Source organism: Strix uralensis, chromosome 4 (assembly GCF_047716275.1).
Source record: "Strix uralensis isolate ZFMK-TIS-50842 chromosome 4, bStrUra1, whole genome shotgun sequence".
Classification (NCBI taxonomy): Eukaryota; Metazoa; Chordata; class Aves; order Strigiformes; family Strigidae; genus Strix; species Strix uralensis.
This window is the reverse complement of record NC_133975.1, coordinates 12,746,225-12,762,612: the sequence shown is the minus strand read 5'-3', so window position 1 is coordinate 12,762,612 and position 16,388 is coordinate 12,746,225. Positions and strand designations below refer to the sequence as shown.

The window sequence follows — 16,388 nt, the reverse complement described above, 5'->3', positions numbered from 1 at the left end:
AAGAAAGCTTTGGAGAGATAATGAGAATTGGAATGGGAGCATTTTCCATTTTAAGAGTAAAGGATGAATACTGGTATATTTACAATGCATCTGTGGCTGTTTCAGCACAGGTGGGTCCAAAATCTCTCATTCTAGCTCAGACAGATAAAGCATATAGATTACCCATGTGAAAAAAAGGAGAAAAAATTGGTAATTAAACCAAACCCAAATCATATTTTTTGGCTAATTAGCACTACAGCTCTTGGTAAAGATATGAAAGCCAATAAAATAAAAACTACACTTGAAGATTCACAAAGTATTTCTCCTGTTGTTCATGTGGAGCATTATTTATTTGCCACTGCAGGGCCAAATTCTACCCTAATTTATGACCATGCAGTTCCACAGACTTTGTCAATTCAGCTTTGTGTTATGGAAGAAAGGTGCTCAGCCATGATGAATCTGAAATGCAGCCGTAGGCTGAAATCGCTGGTCATCTCACTGCGTCTGTACTCACAGAGGTGCCCGGCTGATTTTCATCTGTAATTCCCGTGGCTAACACAAGAGTACATCAGCTAGTGTAAGCTAATTACAGCCAAGGTAGAACTTAGTTTTTGAACTACTTGCAACTGCTTTTCCAGAAAGCATTTCATGATCAGCAAATGCTTAACACTGTGTTTCTAATTGGATTTCTGACAAAGGGGCCCTTCCAATCCATGTAGAAGCTCTCAGCGGTCATCAGTATGCTGTAGTCCATACCTTTAACATACATGGCTACGCAGTCCTCTCCTTCTGCCTTTGCACATTCTAGTATTTGTGAAAACGGTACATGACTTTTCCTAATTTTGTTTCAGGAGACCTTGACTTTGAGCAGGTTTCTTTGTATACAGTATCAGGGCTCAAGGGAAGAATGAAATTAATCCATAACTGGTGCATTGTCATAAATGGGGAAAAGTGTTATTTGTATATTTTTGTAAATATGTAACATTTAATGGCAGTTTTGTAGTGACGTGCCGTTTTTGAAAAGAAAAAACCCACAAATATATGTTTGAATATGCTTAATGTAACACTTAACTGTGATTCAATTGCACAATTAATAGCTTAATCAAAAGTCTTGTGCAATATGTAGTGCACACACATAACCAAGTGTCTGTTAGTGATCCACAACCAAGTTTTTGGCAACTTTTGATGATGGTGATGAACTGTGCAGTACAGATTATCACGGTCTCTTTCAGCTTCCAAACATGTAGCAGGCAAACTACTGTATACGTACCTGTGTACTCCACTGCATCCAAAGGTATGCATTTGTCCTGAGAACCTGCACTACAGGTTTTTCTTTAATAAAATTTGGCTCTAAACTATTGGTTGCTTTGTTTTTCTTGTGGAGGGCTTCATGGGATTTGTGGAAGGGAAATGGTTTAACCAGTCCCCAGAGTTTGTGTGTATGTTTTGATTTGTCAGTAATTAGTGTCAAACTACTCAACGTCAGCAGCACTGAACTCAAAGGCTGCAGCAAAGCTTCATCCTCCTATACTGCAGCTCAACGCCACTCCTAGAAGTAGAGTTGCTGCAGTATAACTGGCATGAGAGTGACACTCTGTGGTGAGACGGAAGCCATGCAGCTGCAGTTGAAAAATAAATCTGGAACTCTGCTGCATCAAAGGCTGAATATTTCTGTCTGGCTAAAGAATTAAAGAATTTAGCAGGGTTCAACCTTGATCTCTCTATAATAGAAAGACATAAACAAAATTAAGCTGTGTGTGCTCTTCTGCCCTTTCTGTGTTTTTATTCCAATCTGTTCCATTTTCATTGGCTTCACACACTACTTGCTCCTTATTTATTCTTTTTTCTTTATTAACTGTGTTGTCTTTCCTTTATCCCACTCTCTTCCTGAAGAGTTGCCCGTGCTGTATAGCAGTTGCATCCACCTTGTGAAATTGAGGGGTCTGGAAATAAAACCTTGTCCTTAAGCTATCTGTATGCAAGGATGTGGCCCTGGCGCTCAAAACACTGTTACTGATCCTGGCAAGTGCTCTCTATCTTTGCAAAGGTCACTGAACTGCTGAAGTCAGACTATGCCGTGCATCCCTGCAATTTGTACATTCTTCCCTGATTCAGAAATTTGAGGCAAGCTGCTACTGGCTTAGCTCAGGTTGAGGGCTAGAATGCAGTTTATGGTTCGCCGACACAAAGCTGCTGCTGTGCAGCTTGGTACAGCAGCTTGGTACAGCAGCTTGGCCTTCCCAGGGAAAGTCTGACTCTGGTAAAAGAAAAACTTCATGGTTCTTTTCACTACCTAACACTCACAACAGGGAAGAACAGAGATATTGCTAAGCCTTGTGGTTGTGGATGTGCAATGTGAACTCTTATGAAACCTCATACTGGGACAAAGCAGCAACATAAACTATTATCTACCAATTTTTTAATTAGCCATAGAAATTTTATAGTCTACAATGAAGTTTTAATGGGAGAATGAATGCATTATTTATTCATCGAGTGGGTATATTTTGAGGATCAGAACATGGGAAATGAGAAGGAAAAATTTCCAAAATATAAGTTTAAACTTAATTTTCTCAGTCTGTCCTAGTTCAGCACTTTCTCATAGTCCCTGCTGAAAGACCTAGCAGCCAGAGGAACCCCACGGTATGGGCTGTATGATCCTACCCTGTGACAGGCACATCATGCTAAATGTGAGACTGGGTTCAGAAATGAAGCTTGAGGCTTTCCCTACTTGTGTAACTCAGCTAGAAAACATTCTGATGATGGTCATTTCAGGTCCTCTAATCCTATATCGTGGCTAGGTGAGACTTTAAACTGCAATTTATCACTAAAAAAAGCAGCCTATTGAATCTCAAGTGACTGGGTTTCATTTTCCAAATTTCGTGCTCTGATACAAATAAAAAGCAAAAGAACTAAAAAGACCCTAAAGTCTCTTATTTTCAATGATGTTACAATAGTTCTTTCTGAGGAAAGCTCCTGAGTTGAAAGGGCAGGAGTGAGAACAGACACAGACAAGTTGTTCCCATAAATGAGACACCACGTGAAACTTGCTAATATTTAACCTGAAGGGATGCTTTACTTCAAAAACCAATTTCCATGGAAAAAATAAGATAATCACTTCACTTCTGTATCCTTTGCTGTCCTCATCAAAGCCATATTAATTGCTACACTATTTTTAAGCCTGTTTTCAACATCATCATAAATTATGTCTCTATAATAAAACTTCTGAGTCATAAACACCATCCAATATTTTTTCCTGTTTTCCATTAAGACAGTGATTTCTTTTCCATTTTTTTCTGTCTGTGATTTATGCCTTGAAAGATGCTTTGCTTTCATATGAATCCAGCTGCTGTGGTGAAAATGTTACTGTATTCTGATCCTCATGGTTTACAAAAGCTGAAGTAAAATGCTGCAAATGCAGCTTAGTGTATTTTTAACATGACACAAGGATCTGTTCTCACTGTTACAGCATCACACCGAAAGGTGATCTCCAAAAAAATTAAAAACAGCAGTACATGCTTAAAAAAAGGTTAAAAAAGTGATAATTCCAAGGAATAATTCAGTGACAGCAATTATCAGTCTATTTTAAAATTAATAATGAAACGAAGAATGAAGCTTTTCACTTATGTTCCACTCAGGACTATGTAGCTTTAATTCTACTGAGCTGTAATTCTACAAAACCTAATAGAAAAATTATTTCCTTGTCATCAGGACAGATTATTGAAGAGGAATATCCTTGATGTAATTTAATTATTTCAGTTATCTAATATATTGTGAAGGAATGGTACTGCATTGTCTCGATCTTAAGACAGATGCTTGCTTTAAAAATCAAATTAAAAAGAATATGATACATTATTTTATAGGAGAGAACGCTTTTGTAACTGCTGGTGGGAAAAATTAAATAGTCGTCTATGAAAGAAACCAGCTTCATTTATCAATAGCAGTATGGCAGGGCAAGGGCGGGAGCACGCGAGGACACTTACCCAGTATGCGCTTTCAGCCTCCGTCCACCCTGGAGCTGGACCTTTCTGCTTTGGAACTGGTAGCTTTGTGTTTGATAGCCTTAAGCAATTCTTTTCTGCCATGAATTTTGTTTATTGTTTATGGACCCATGTAAGCTTTTAGCATCCATAAAATTCTGTGGCAACAAATTCCATAGCTGAATTGGGCAGTGAATGAAAGTACCTCTGTGCAGTTGTTCTGAACCCGCTCCATTAATTTTGATACTCGCAATAGTTTGTACTGTTACAGAATCACAGAATCATCTAGGTTGGAAAAGACCTTGAAAGATCATCTAGTCCAACCATTAACCTAACACTGACCCTGTTAGTGACAGGGACTATTTCAGTCCCCATTCTGCTGCTGATTTTTATGACTGTTTCACATATTCCTTTCCCTCCTCAAGATTTTTTTTTCACACTGAAAAGGCCTTATCTTTGCTTTCCCCTTGAATTCCATTGTAATATCAAAAATATTTTTCCTTGTATGGAGGGGTTGCTATGCTTCTGGATTTCTTTCTTCCCTTGTACCCTTGTACCCCTTGTACCCCTTGTACCATTGTCCATATGAGTTGATCTATTTCTGACAGTCAGTGGCCAGACTTTGGATAATGTTTTCTATGTCCTAAAGTAGAAAATGGAGGTATCAGCGATGATAGATGGGCGGTTTTCTTTTTTTACCACTTGCTTGTGCAAGTTGTGCAGGTCAGACAGGGTCTAGAGCTATTTGCTGCATTTTAGACCACAAGGTATTTGCAAGGGTTTTGGTAGGGTTTGGGGTTTATGGGGTTTTTTCCTAATTATTGTTACTATGCAGTACATAGACCTAACTATTAAAACTCCATGATCACCTTGGGTGTAGTGCTATTTTGGCACTCATAATTGTTTAGATTGGGGTTTTTGGAGGTTTTTTTCTTCTTTCTTACCACAGGTAACTTTTTCTATATTCCTCTACATTGAGCTTCTTCTGCCATTTTAATCACTGGTGAAGCTGTGAAAGGTATTTCTGCGAATCCCTGTAGTTGGCTTTTACTGTTACTATCCTGAATATATTACTAACAGCAAATTTTTCATTGCTTTTTTTCCCCCCATTATTTCTGAATATTCTGGTATGCACAAGGTTCAGACCCCAGCCCTGTTGGGATCCCAAGGCTGACTGAAAAGAGAGAATTTATGCCCTATTTTTTGTTTGTTTATCAACCAGTTAGTTATCCTATTGGGCCTTCTCCTTTTCTCCAGTAGCTACTTCAACCTCTTTAGTGACGGCCCTTGTCAAAAGCGTGTTGAAGTAATCCAACCATAGTATATTCTTTTCCTGGATGCTCCCTAACAGCCTCACAGATCTCTTAGCACTTCATGAGCAATGACACCCCAGTAGAAAACCTGTGTTGACTCTATCCAGTACAGTGATTTCTCAGTCTGTTCACTAATTCTTCACTTTATTATACCATCTGTCAATTTGCCCAATATGGCTGTAAAAGTGAGTGATTCTTCCCTCTCCACATTTGCCATCCTTCATTCTCTAGCCAGGAGCATTTCTTTATAAAACCCTGTGCTCAAATACAGTAATGAGGGGTCTGATGGTGCTCAACTTCTGCACAAATTTAAATAAAAAATAAGAGAATAACTTAACAGTAAAGCACTGTGATGCTTACAATGTGGGTGCCCACCTGCAGGAATAAACCACAATGGAGTAAGTTAGGTGGCGTGTTTCATATTGAATGCCTTTGGGATGCAACTGGGTAGACCAAATATTAAATGTAGCTTACAGAAAAACACTAAGATTCTCTTTAAGGCTTTTCTAGGCTATGAGCCTGAGTAACTTAAGGTATTAATTTTCTCATTTTTGCATATATACTATTATACTATAATAATATTATATAGTACTATTCTAAATATATATTTTTACATATAACATATATGTATTTATACAACCTGTCCTATATGTATCTTTTCTACTGACCTTTCTTTCTCTAGAGAAATACTAATAATTTGCTTTGCTTTTGAAGGCTTTTACTTGTCAAAAGGCAGAGAAGGGTTATAAGCTTTGATTAAGCAGAGCAAAAGCTGTGTCTACTTGAGAGACAATTCTTCCTAGTTGTACTACCATGACAATTTACAAATGTTGACCACTTCTCTCTCCTGAGGTCAAGGAGGCAGTGAGTACAGAAGGGAAACCAATTGTACTTCTTTATAATAGTGCTTCCCTGAGTTTGGTAAAATTAAATGTATTTTCTACTTAAGCATGACATTTGGTAATAATTTAGTGTAATAGGAGCAACAGCTAAATCTAAGAAAAGTCACGAGGAGTAATTATTATCACTTTTCAATCTCATCTGTCAGTCATCTATAAGGAATTGCTATATTCATCATTAAGTAGCCTGATAATTGGCTCAGTTTGCTTTTGAACCACATTAATTTCTTAGGGGTAATTTTTAATGTTTTACATTTTACATTATTTATGAACGGGGTTGACATGTAAGCAAACTGATACAGTAACACTAGATAAGTGACAACTTCTGCTATGAGCTCTGAATACATTGAACTTCCATTTTCCATTGCCAGGCAAGCCCTTAGATAGACTGCATTCAAATTGCAGAAGGTCATCGCCCAGTTAAAAGGGGACAGAACTGTTATCAAAAAAACCCACTAATTATAACCTGTCCAAGCATTTCTCAACTGACCGGCATGGGAGATTGGTACTTGGCTGAGGTTGACTATTGCAGGTGTCCTGCTAAGGTGCCCACCTACTTATACTGACAAATACCAAGAAACAACAATGCAAATACTTCTTTTTTTGACAGGTAACTTTATTAATAATGGTCTTGGATCTGTCGCACCTACCAGGTGCCAGTCTTTTTTCACACTCTGCAAGACTTTCTGAAGAACAAACTAGAAAGGCATAAAGTTAGTTGAAGCTACTACGACACACATTGTGGGTGTGAGAGACACACAAGGTGGGTCTCTTTTGGACTTTTTTTTTTTAACAGAAGTTTCCATGAATGTGTGTCAAAAAACTTAAATACAGTGAGAAATACAGTAGAAAGACTATATTTACAGTCAATTATAATGGGCACTGCCAACATATCCAATAACAAAAATAAAACAAAAACTTTTTTCATGTTTCTTTCATGCTTTTTTCACAGAGATTTTTTTTAAATATGATTTTGTTTTTTAAAAATACAATAAGGAAATAATTACATTCTTAATATGAGAACATTATCTTACAACATACAGCCTGGGCCAATTAATTTGAAAGTGTCTTTAACAAAAATTGATACTAAATTAAGTATTCTCCATTTGAAAAATTAAAAAATTGCCACAATCATCTCATTAAAAAAAACAGCTTTGATCCCCCAAAGTTATGATCTGTTTTTTTTTAAAAAAAGCATCACCCATAAAAAAACAATTTAAAAAAGCACCTGGTACGGTAACAGGAGTTTGCTGAGGAAGCACAAGTGTAACATTTTCTTAAAAGACAGAAATGGTTTAAAATACAAGAGTTTTTCTTTAAAACAGAAGTCATGCCGCTCTATTGCTGACTTTGCCTGGTGATCCTGAAATCTAAAAATGGTGAAAATACAAGCTCTGTCGCTTTTTATAAAAAACTGTGCAGCAATAGTACTATTCAAGAAAACAGAGTACATTTCACAGCACTGAATGTGGTCTACAGAGAGGTTATTTCCAGAGGTTTTTTGTTTTCCTCCTTTCAAAACCTTGGCCATTATACAGAATAGACATGCCACTAATGCAAATTGCAATGGTACCGATGTACTCAACCATTAGAGACATACAATTACAGTACGTGCTGGGTTGGGGGGTGAGAGGGTGGTGGTATTTGCTGGAAGAAGGGCGAAAGAGGCTTAATTTTGCCAGCAGCTCCTGCTGCAGTGGGTGCTATAGGTGCCGAGGGCACTATAGGTGCCGAGGGTGACCGGCGTCTGTAGCAGAGCAGAAGGCTGCAGCACTGGGGCTGGGGCTGTGTGCATGGCCCCAGCACCATGCGATTTCTGTTTGCTTGGACAGAAATTTGCACGCTTCTGTATCAGGCATGGATTAAAACCTGTCCTTGCCAAGGAACTATTTTTTCTTCCATGGGATATAGGGGTGGAAGATAAAATGCCAATATTGGGTAAACAAGACAAGTGATTTGGCTTTTGAGTACTCTGCATTACTTAATGTGGGACCACTTCTTAATGGCAACTGTTACATCATTGCAAACGTTGACTAGAAGCCTAATTTGCATCATAAATATGTACAGATATAAATTAAATATTTATTGAAATATACAAATAAATAACTTAATTTGAAATAAAAAGCCTAAATGAACTTACTTTTGCTTCAAATTTGTTTCTGCTAATATTTATGGGAACTTGATACTGTTTAGTCCATAGTCATAGAGCACAGGATGTGCCCTCTACTTATAGAGTTAGTAATTAAGCAGATGACCTAAAATAATATAAAAAAATCCTGTTTTCAGTGAAAACCACACTGACACTTGTTTCCCTACTGTATCTGCATTCCTGCGGCACTTTGTACAAAGCACAGTCCCAAGAAGCAAAGAGCCTTTTCTCATGTTGGGCCCTATTTCTACTCTGCTAAGGTCAATGGGATCCTTGGCACTAATTGCATTTGGGAACAGGACACAGCCCTGTGTCCTAGCAGCTATCAGGTCTTTCTGATAGCTCTGTGCCTTCAAATCCCACTAGATCCTGCAGGAAGTCCTCTGGAGTCCAGCTCAGCTGGGAATCCCAGTGTTCCCTGCAGGAGTTATGCACACCCATTCATTCCTAAAGGTAGGAGACAAACCGTAGGCTGGGCCACAAAGGGATGTGATCCTTGATAACTGCTGTCTTGCCAACTTCTGTGGTTTTAATTGCAAATCTTAACTAATTATCAAGATTCCAGCCCTAACATCTGTGATTATCTCAAAATATGAGTAGTATTTTAATTTTTTTAATTTTCTAGTCCTCACAGTTGAGGAGGAAAAAAATCTTGAGAATGTGATTGAAGGCTCTCCAAAGGCTTAAAAAAAAAACGCAGAGAAAAAATTAAAAGAACCCAACTGATTAAATGTTTTTTTTCCCTCTCTCTTGATTTTTTAAAGCCAATCTTGAGCTTTTGAAGGACTTTAGTTGGCAATTTACTGCATGTAAGTTCTTACGAATGACACGAATGGAAACAAAGAACAGATTTCTCTAATTTTACAGACTAAAATGCAAGACGCTGTTTCCTAGTAAACAGAAATGGACTCCTGTCTGAGAAAATCCCCAATTCTTTGTAAAATTGCTTATAGAAGAGTCAGGAAATTATCATCTTTTCAGTCCGTCTTCCTCAAAAATAATAGCTGAGGTCTGAAAAGATGAAAGAAACTTAAGTACAGCAGTGTTCTATAACTCAAGTTTAACAATACTATATTATAAAAAAACAAAACAAGACTGACTGCATAAGCTATTCTGAGTTGCCATTATCTGTTGAGGATTAATTTCAATTATGTTTTCTTTCTTATTTTCAAAAAGTATAGAAACGAAGCAGTATCTAAAAATACCTGTTTGCCTTTTAAAAAAATCAGGAACAAGTCATAGTTCAACAACATGACCTTTGAAAATGACTGGTGCTTCAGAATAATACTAAAGAGAACGTACTAAAATGAATTTTGTTCAAAGTATGGCAGCTTTTCATCTTCCAATGACAAAAGCATCTGTCTAAAAAGTATCCAGAAATGCTTCACAGCTGAATTGTGTTATCCCACGGTCTTACACCAGCATAGAGGACAGCGACACTGAAGAGCTCCTGCCTTCCTGGCCAAACAAGCCACGACATTTCTGTGAATACATTTCTTCAGTTTTCTTTGCCACATGAACAGCTAACAGCAAAGTGACTGCTAACGAACAAGAAGTCGCTCAGCCACCTCTGTGGCAGACCTCAAAAGTCAGTTTTAAGCTGTAAGAGTTATGGTTTCACCTTGGTCTTAACACACCAGTCTTCAGCGGTGTTCAGGCCACCTGATGTGATATAATTAACATTGTTGGTCTATGCTGTTTCAGCAAAGTAAACTTTTCAACTGTGACTTTATGCTCCTTTTCAATTACTATGGTTGGTTTGGTTTTTTTGGTTTTCATTTTCTTTACCAGTGAAGTTGGAAATAAAGAGTTACAGCTAATAAAAAGGGGCACATGTAGTTACACAGCAATACAGTAGAGGGAATACAGGCAAATTAGCGCCAAGCTACCATTAACTTAACAGAATTATAAAAACTCTTCTGTCGTATCGCTTGATACCACCTTTCAGATGAGTCTTTTGCAGCCTATGTCTTGGTCCATAATAGGTAAGGCCTTTATGGAAAGCGAGTGGTTTTTCTATATTTATGTTCCATTTTTCATCTCCCATTCCTGGAAGGGTATTAAAGAAAAAAAAGATATGAAAAATGTTAGAGAAATCAGGATATTCTACTGATGTCATCAGATCTCCTAAGCCAAAGCCATCTGAGGTCAGTAACAGTTTTTCCATTGACTTCACTGGATGCAGCCTTCTGCCCACAATGAGTTAGGGAATGGTAACAAGTATGTCCTGGTAGTGTCTGTGCTTCCACACCTCCGCAACTACGTACGGCAACCTTTTTTCCTAGTGCAAAGCAAATAAGCCACGTTTGTTTTCTGTAAAGGTTACTTACGGAGCAAATTCTCACCCCGCAGTTGGTGGAAAGCACTCAGCTAGAGCTGAATAAGGGAGAGGCTGATTTAGCATATAGGGCTTTCTAACTTAACTTGCAGGAGACAGCAGAAAGCACTCAATATCTCTCATAGCTGGCACCAACTGATTGCTTTACTAATCTTCAATTTTTTATTATGGCAGACACATGTTTCTATGGCTAAAAAAGGCAACTTACTGAGGCAGAGAGACTTACAGGCAGGGTAAAGAAAAACAAGTTAGTTTACACTGCATTTGTTTCCCATATACATAATCCAAGTTGAGCTATTCTCAGCAAGTTAAAGAAATCATTGTGCCTTTCTGTGCCTCAGTTTCCACACATGTTAGCTGAGGACAATGACACCTACCATCCACAGCAAAGCACGTAATCTGTAATGCTTTCATCCATGTGTCTCAGAGCAAGGTATTGCCATGTCTTCTGCCACATAAGTGAAAATGATGAGATTGCTACAGCTAAACACCCAGTTAAATCAAACTTGTGGCTATTGAGTGTACCTACAGTATTTCTTAACAGTACACAGGAGCAGAAGAGCTGAAGAGGGATGAGCTCATCTTAGGACATCCACACTGTACATCCTCCCTGAATCACACCCTTACAGCGATCCAGAACCAATGAAGATATGAAGGAGTTGGCCTCTTGCTGAAGTAATCCCCATGGAGCAACCACCCAGCTGTTCCTAGCCAGGCACTGGGATCTACAGATTCTTCTCACACCCATCTACTCTGCAGATAATACTCTCCAGGCAGCCTGCTGACTTGGCTCCCAACCTGAATTCCTGAATTTAACACTCATTCCACAACATTTAAGAGCTCTGACTGAAAACCGTTACTTATGCATGTAAATATCTGTTTCTGTGGCTGAAAGCAGTAATAGCATTAGCTTGGCTGAACAGCTGCATGACCGTAACACCTCTTCAACCCCTGTAAAGCAGCAGTAAAGGTCATGGAGGCTGCTTTAGCAATGTAAGAAAAAAATCTTGGGTTTAAAGCAGGTAGACATGAAATTTTTTTTTTTTAATCTTGTGGGGGGTTTTTTCCTTCATTTAAATGGTGCTTTTATTAAAATACAATGTATTTTAAATATTCACTTTTACCCTTCAAATTATGGTAAACCTAAACTTAAACCACAGTGTTAGCAAAAACTAGCTTAAGAAGGCTTTTAAATATATATTCCCTACGTATATGCTACTAAAACTCTAAAGGAGGTCCTTGGCTAAGCAACTGGGAGGAGAATTTTGTAAAGTGTTAAATAAGCCTTGAAAGCAGTAGCTTCTTTTGCAGGTGCAGAAGGAACTTTTTCTGTGTTTCCATTTCACCAGCAGGTTCACACCAATGAAAGAATGTTTAAGTCAACACTGACAGACTGACTGGGAGCTGGGAAACTAGGAAAGCTCCTTTTCCTCTCCAGTCGCTGAACATAAGCAAAATGTAAGCTGCTGACATTCACCAGTCCACCAGTTTTGAAAACAAATCAGAAATAATCATTGTAGTTTCCTTGTTATACATAACAATTTGGTTTTAGAAAGTAATTTGAAATGTGAAATGTTTAAATAATTGTTTTTCTTGTACAGCAAGGATATTTGGATCATTCTCTAGGAATGCTAATGCAGAATATTGTTTTCCACATTTTAATACATTCTCCATTTCCAGCCAAGTAGAGATTTAACAAAACCGCAATTAAAATGCCTTCTGACTTATTAAAAATATGCGTTATTATTTTATGAAAAAAATTAAAAGCATATGTTACAAACAGAAAAGTTAAAAAATCAAAATATATGTATGCATATATGTATGCAGTGTATGTCCTAAACAGTCCCCAAATTGCAGCTACTTCTTAGATTTAGCACTAGATGTGTCCTCTTGCTTCTGTCTATATTTCCTTCTCATGTCAGTGCATCTGAGAGGAGAAGAGGTTTTGGTGGAGCACCTTCCAAACCTGCTGTGTCAGGTGCCTTGCCTCTCCCACGAGGCACTGGTGCGCACACAGCTCTGACAGCTGCTGCCCTAGCAGAGTGCGGCACGGTCGTGCGGCTCATTAGCACGATGGTGACACGAGGGTGGCTGCAAACACAAGGCTGGCTGGTGACAGACTCAGCAACCTTTGTGAAAGGAAAGAGCAAGAAGGGAGGCATTCAGTGCACTCAAATACATAGTGGAGGGGAAAAAAACCCCTGACATTTTGAACACTTATACAACTCCCTCATAAAGTTGGGAGATTTGCCAGTTGCTGAAGATGCAAGCGCAAGCACAGACATGAAATCTGCTTCACTCCCACATATTGCACTGACATCCATGCATGGAGAGCCAAGAAAGTTCTGCTCTGGGATACTCACGTGTGACGCCCTTTCCTTAGCCACATCTATAAGGCCTGGGCTCACTTGCAACTGTAAAAGGCCAAAAGAATTGAGAGCCAAATTCCACCCTCGCACATGTACAGTTACCCCCCCCGAAAGCAGGGTGTGCTGCAGATGCATACCTGATGGCAGACTTTGGCTGCAGCTCCTTGCAAATGGGCTGAGTACAGCTTGGGTTGCACTATCTAATTCAGCAGAATTTCACTCAATATTTAGTGCATGAGGTTTTAGGAAAAAGCTGTTAAAGCTGAATTGGATACTTTGAGTTGTTTTTCCCAGGATGGGAAATATGCTTAGTAGCATATCCTTTTTGATTAGCCTGAGCTTATATCCAAGATTCCTCTACAAAAGAGCTTGACTAACCTATCATGCCATCCAAAGCACAGCGATACCAAACAACACAGCAGGGTTTTTCCTGTATGGTATATGCTGAACATGAAAAATGTACTACAGCTGGAAGGTATTCTTTACACCAAAAATGTTTAGGTTTTTATAGTGCCCTGGTTTATCCAGCTGTAAAGATTAAATGGCTGGCTTTAATGTGCCTGTCCAGCACGTAGCACAAACCCATGCTCCCTTTTGTAGGGACTGTGCTCTGCTAGACCACATTCCCTGAGTAACACTGTCCTAACATGCAAATCTAAGACACAGTGTATAGTTAGAGATGATATCTTAATAAGACAAATTAGGGGATAACTGGAATACAGATAAGCTTTAGAGCACATGAATCCTTCTTCAGGTTTGAAATACAAGCAGCAAACTTCAAAGTTAAATAGAACTGAAACCTATTATGCTGAGTTTAATTAGTCTTATCTGAATTTAAATGAATCAAGCTAACTGACAGGAAAAGCAGTTGGTGTCCATGGAAAGGATGGGGGAAATGGTAGTAGAAGAAGGGGGAGAAAGCTCTCACATAAGGTATAGCAGGAGAAGTAATTCATGGCCTGGGCAATGTAGAGAGGTAAAGGGGCTGGGGGGGAGGAAATGGAGAGATTAGGATGTGCCAGAAAACCAAGTAATTTGTTGAGATTATCATTCTTCAGTATCTACTACATTTAGGTGCCAGGCTCATGCTCAGTCACTGTAAATGTATATCATCAATGAAGACAAAAGTTACTTAAAAAACCCCCTATACTGAATACTTCATTGTTTTGAAAAAACAAAGGGACTGCATGAAAGACAAATGTCTATGATTATTATTGTTTATAATTACAATTAGCAGTAAACTCCTAAATCAGCAAAAGCTTGGGCCAACACTATTACTGTCACCCTTGGTTACGTGCTGCCCACATGCTTATGTTGCTAGCAAATTTAGCCCAGAAGAACGGTCATGCAAATCCCATTTAAACTAAAGCACAAAAATTAGAAAACTGTAACAACACAACAGGACTGCAAACTTCAGGCTGGTACTTCTCAGATTATATTAAATTAATTAAATTTCTACTTTAGGTGTACATTAAAAGTAGATACTTGCACAACAAATTGTTGATTATTTTAATGTATAACTACTCTGTTCTTGCACCAGCTGGCAAAGAAGAGACCCAATCTTGTGTTGTTTCAGAACACTTACTATAACTGTGCTCTTTTAACCACTGCTCTGCTACACAGATTAGTGTCACTTTACAAATTTTAGATGGACTGTCCACACCACAGACCACTTACCTTGCAAATTAAATCTATACAGGAACAGAGAAAAATAAAGAATGAGACAGTAGAGTAAAATCTGTCTCCAAAACTACTTACCAATTTTTCTGCAAAAGGTTCCCCAAAATCAGCAGTATTTATGTAGTAATACATAAATTTAGATACGGCACATTCTCGTCTTAAGGCTAAATTTCACCCACAGAAGCAGCAGGAACCAATCTTTCCCTCCCTCCTTTTCTGACTCTGTCTCTCCACAAGCAAATAAGATTTTTAATGAAGTAATAACAAGGACAGAAAAAGAAAACTAGACATAAGTCTTCTCACCTTTGCTTTTCGAAGGACATGGCCTCGACATGGAGAATTATTTGATGAGGGAGGTCGCTTCAGAGCCGCTGCGCTGTTCACAGGTATTGAGCATTCCGTATCACTGGTATCACAACTGGAGATTGGAGAGTTTTCCAAAGTTCGGTGCTTGAAAATTGGAGACTAATGAAGAGTGAAAAGCCTACAATGAGTTTCCTCCAAGTAGTCACACGGGCAATGTTTTCTATCTAGACTTAGAACTGCAGATTTTTTTTTAAAGAAACCGTATTCGTAATAATGATGGATAAATGAGTAAGAGGTTAGAACAAAAGAAAACAAAACAAAGTGTGTGTTCTGCGATGAAAATTAGAGTTTGTTTTCTGTGATTAAACAATATTGGGTCATCTGGAGGAACTGACACATCCCTCTCTGATCCTTCTGCTGCAGCTACTCAGACACAGATCTATAGCATAAGCCAGGACTGCCATGCTCCATCATGAACATGTGAGATGCAGCCCTTGCCAAAAGTGACAGTGACTGATAGGGGATCAGCACAAGTAGGTCTCCATCACTGCATGATGACTTGGTGCACCCAAATCTCCCTGGGATGGAGCAATGTCTCAGTTCATGCACTTTTAGAATCACTGAGGACAATGAGGTGTTCACTTTTGCACATTATCCTAACACATACTGCCTGTGATTCCCATGTCTACCTGCTCCCTTTTGCTGTAGAAAGTACACCAGATGTAGATGAAGAAGGCAAATAATGGACAAAGACATTTAGTTATGTTCTTATTTCCTGGTCTTAATAAACCTTTTGAAAACTCTCAGTACCCACTCATTTTACTGGAGCTCAGAAGGCAGAAGACTCCCAGCCCATGGTACTGGGATTTCTGTGTTTAATGGCTTTGCATACCTGTGGGCTTGATGTTCCCGACTTGGGCTCAATAGCCAAGCCCAGTGTGATGCCACCAGCCAAGGCTTTCTTAAGGCTCTCCTTCACCTCGGTCAGTTCTAGCTCCAGGTTTACACGCTCAGCCTCCTTCTGCTTACACTCCTCTTCCAACTTCTTTAACTTGTCTTCAAGAATCACTTGGGTCTTCCTACCTGTCATCCACAGCAATGTTATTATTTCAGTAAGAAGCTTAAATTGACACTTACAGAAATTATTGTCTTTTAAAAAAAGGAACAAGGTCTTTAAAAATCAGTGACACCACAAAAACATTATGTACTTCGCAAAAAACACTTTTTTCATGTAGTAAGCTTAGTAACAGAAATCAAATGCTTTCTTTCAGTGTCTTCCCTAGGTTTCTAGTCTAGTTTCAAATCAGGATTTGTTTTTTTATTTTTCCATGTCATGAAAATATAATTAGCCAGTCACAATAAAATTATTCCCATGTTC

At 38.5% G+C, this 16,388-nt stretch overlaps 1 protein-coding gene across 5 annotated transcripts in view; it reads right to left on the bottom strand.

Annotated features, from left to right (window-relative positions):
* Positions 1 to 6,671: 6,671 nt before the first annotated feature.
* AFAP1 (actin filament associated protein 1) overlaps positions 6,672 to 16,388 on the bottom strand; it is a 124,861-nt gene continuing 115,144 nt past the window's right edge. For 3 of the 5 annotated variants that reach the window (XM_074865684.1, XM_074865687.1, XM_074865685.1), the window contains 4 exons: positions 15,903 to 16,093; positions 15,008 to 15,169; positions 13,019 to 13,069; positions 6,672 to 10,366 (listed from right to left, as the gene is read on the bottom strand). In XM_074865684.1, the coding sequence (XP_074721785.1) occupies positions 10,340 to 10,366; positions 13,019 to 13,069; positions 15,008 to 15,169; positions 15,903 to 16,093 (431 nt within the window). In that variant the 3' untranslated portion in view covers positions 6,672 to 10,339. The remainder of the gene's footprint in view (positions 10,367 to 13,018; positions 13,070 to 15,007; positions 15,170 to 15,902; positions 16,094 to 16,388) is intronic. The other 2 variants (XM_074865686.1, XM_074865688.1) reach the window with 1 other exon arrangement.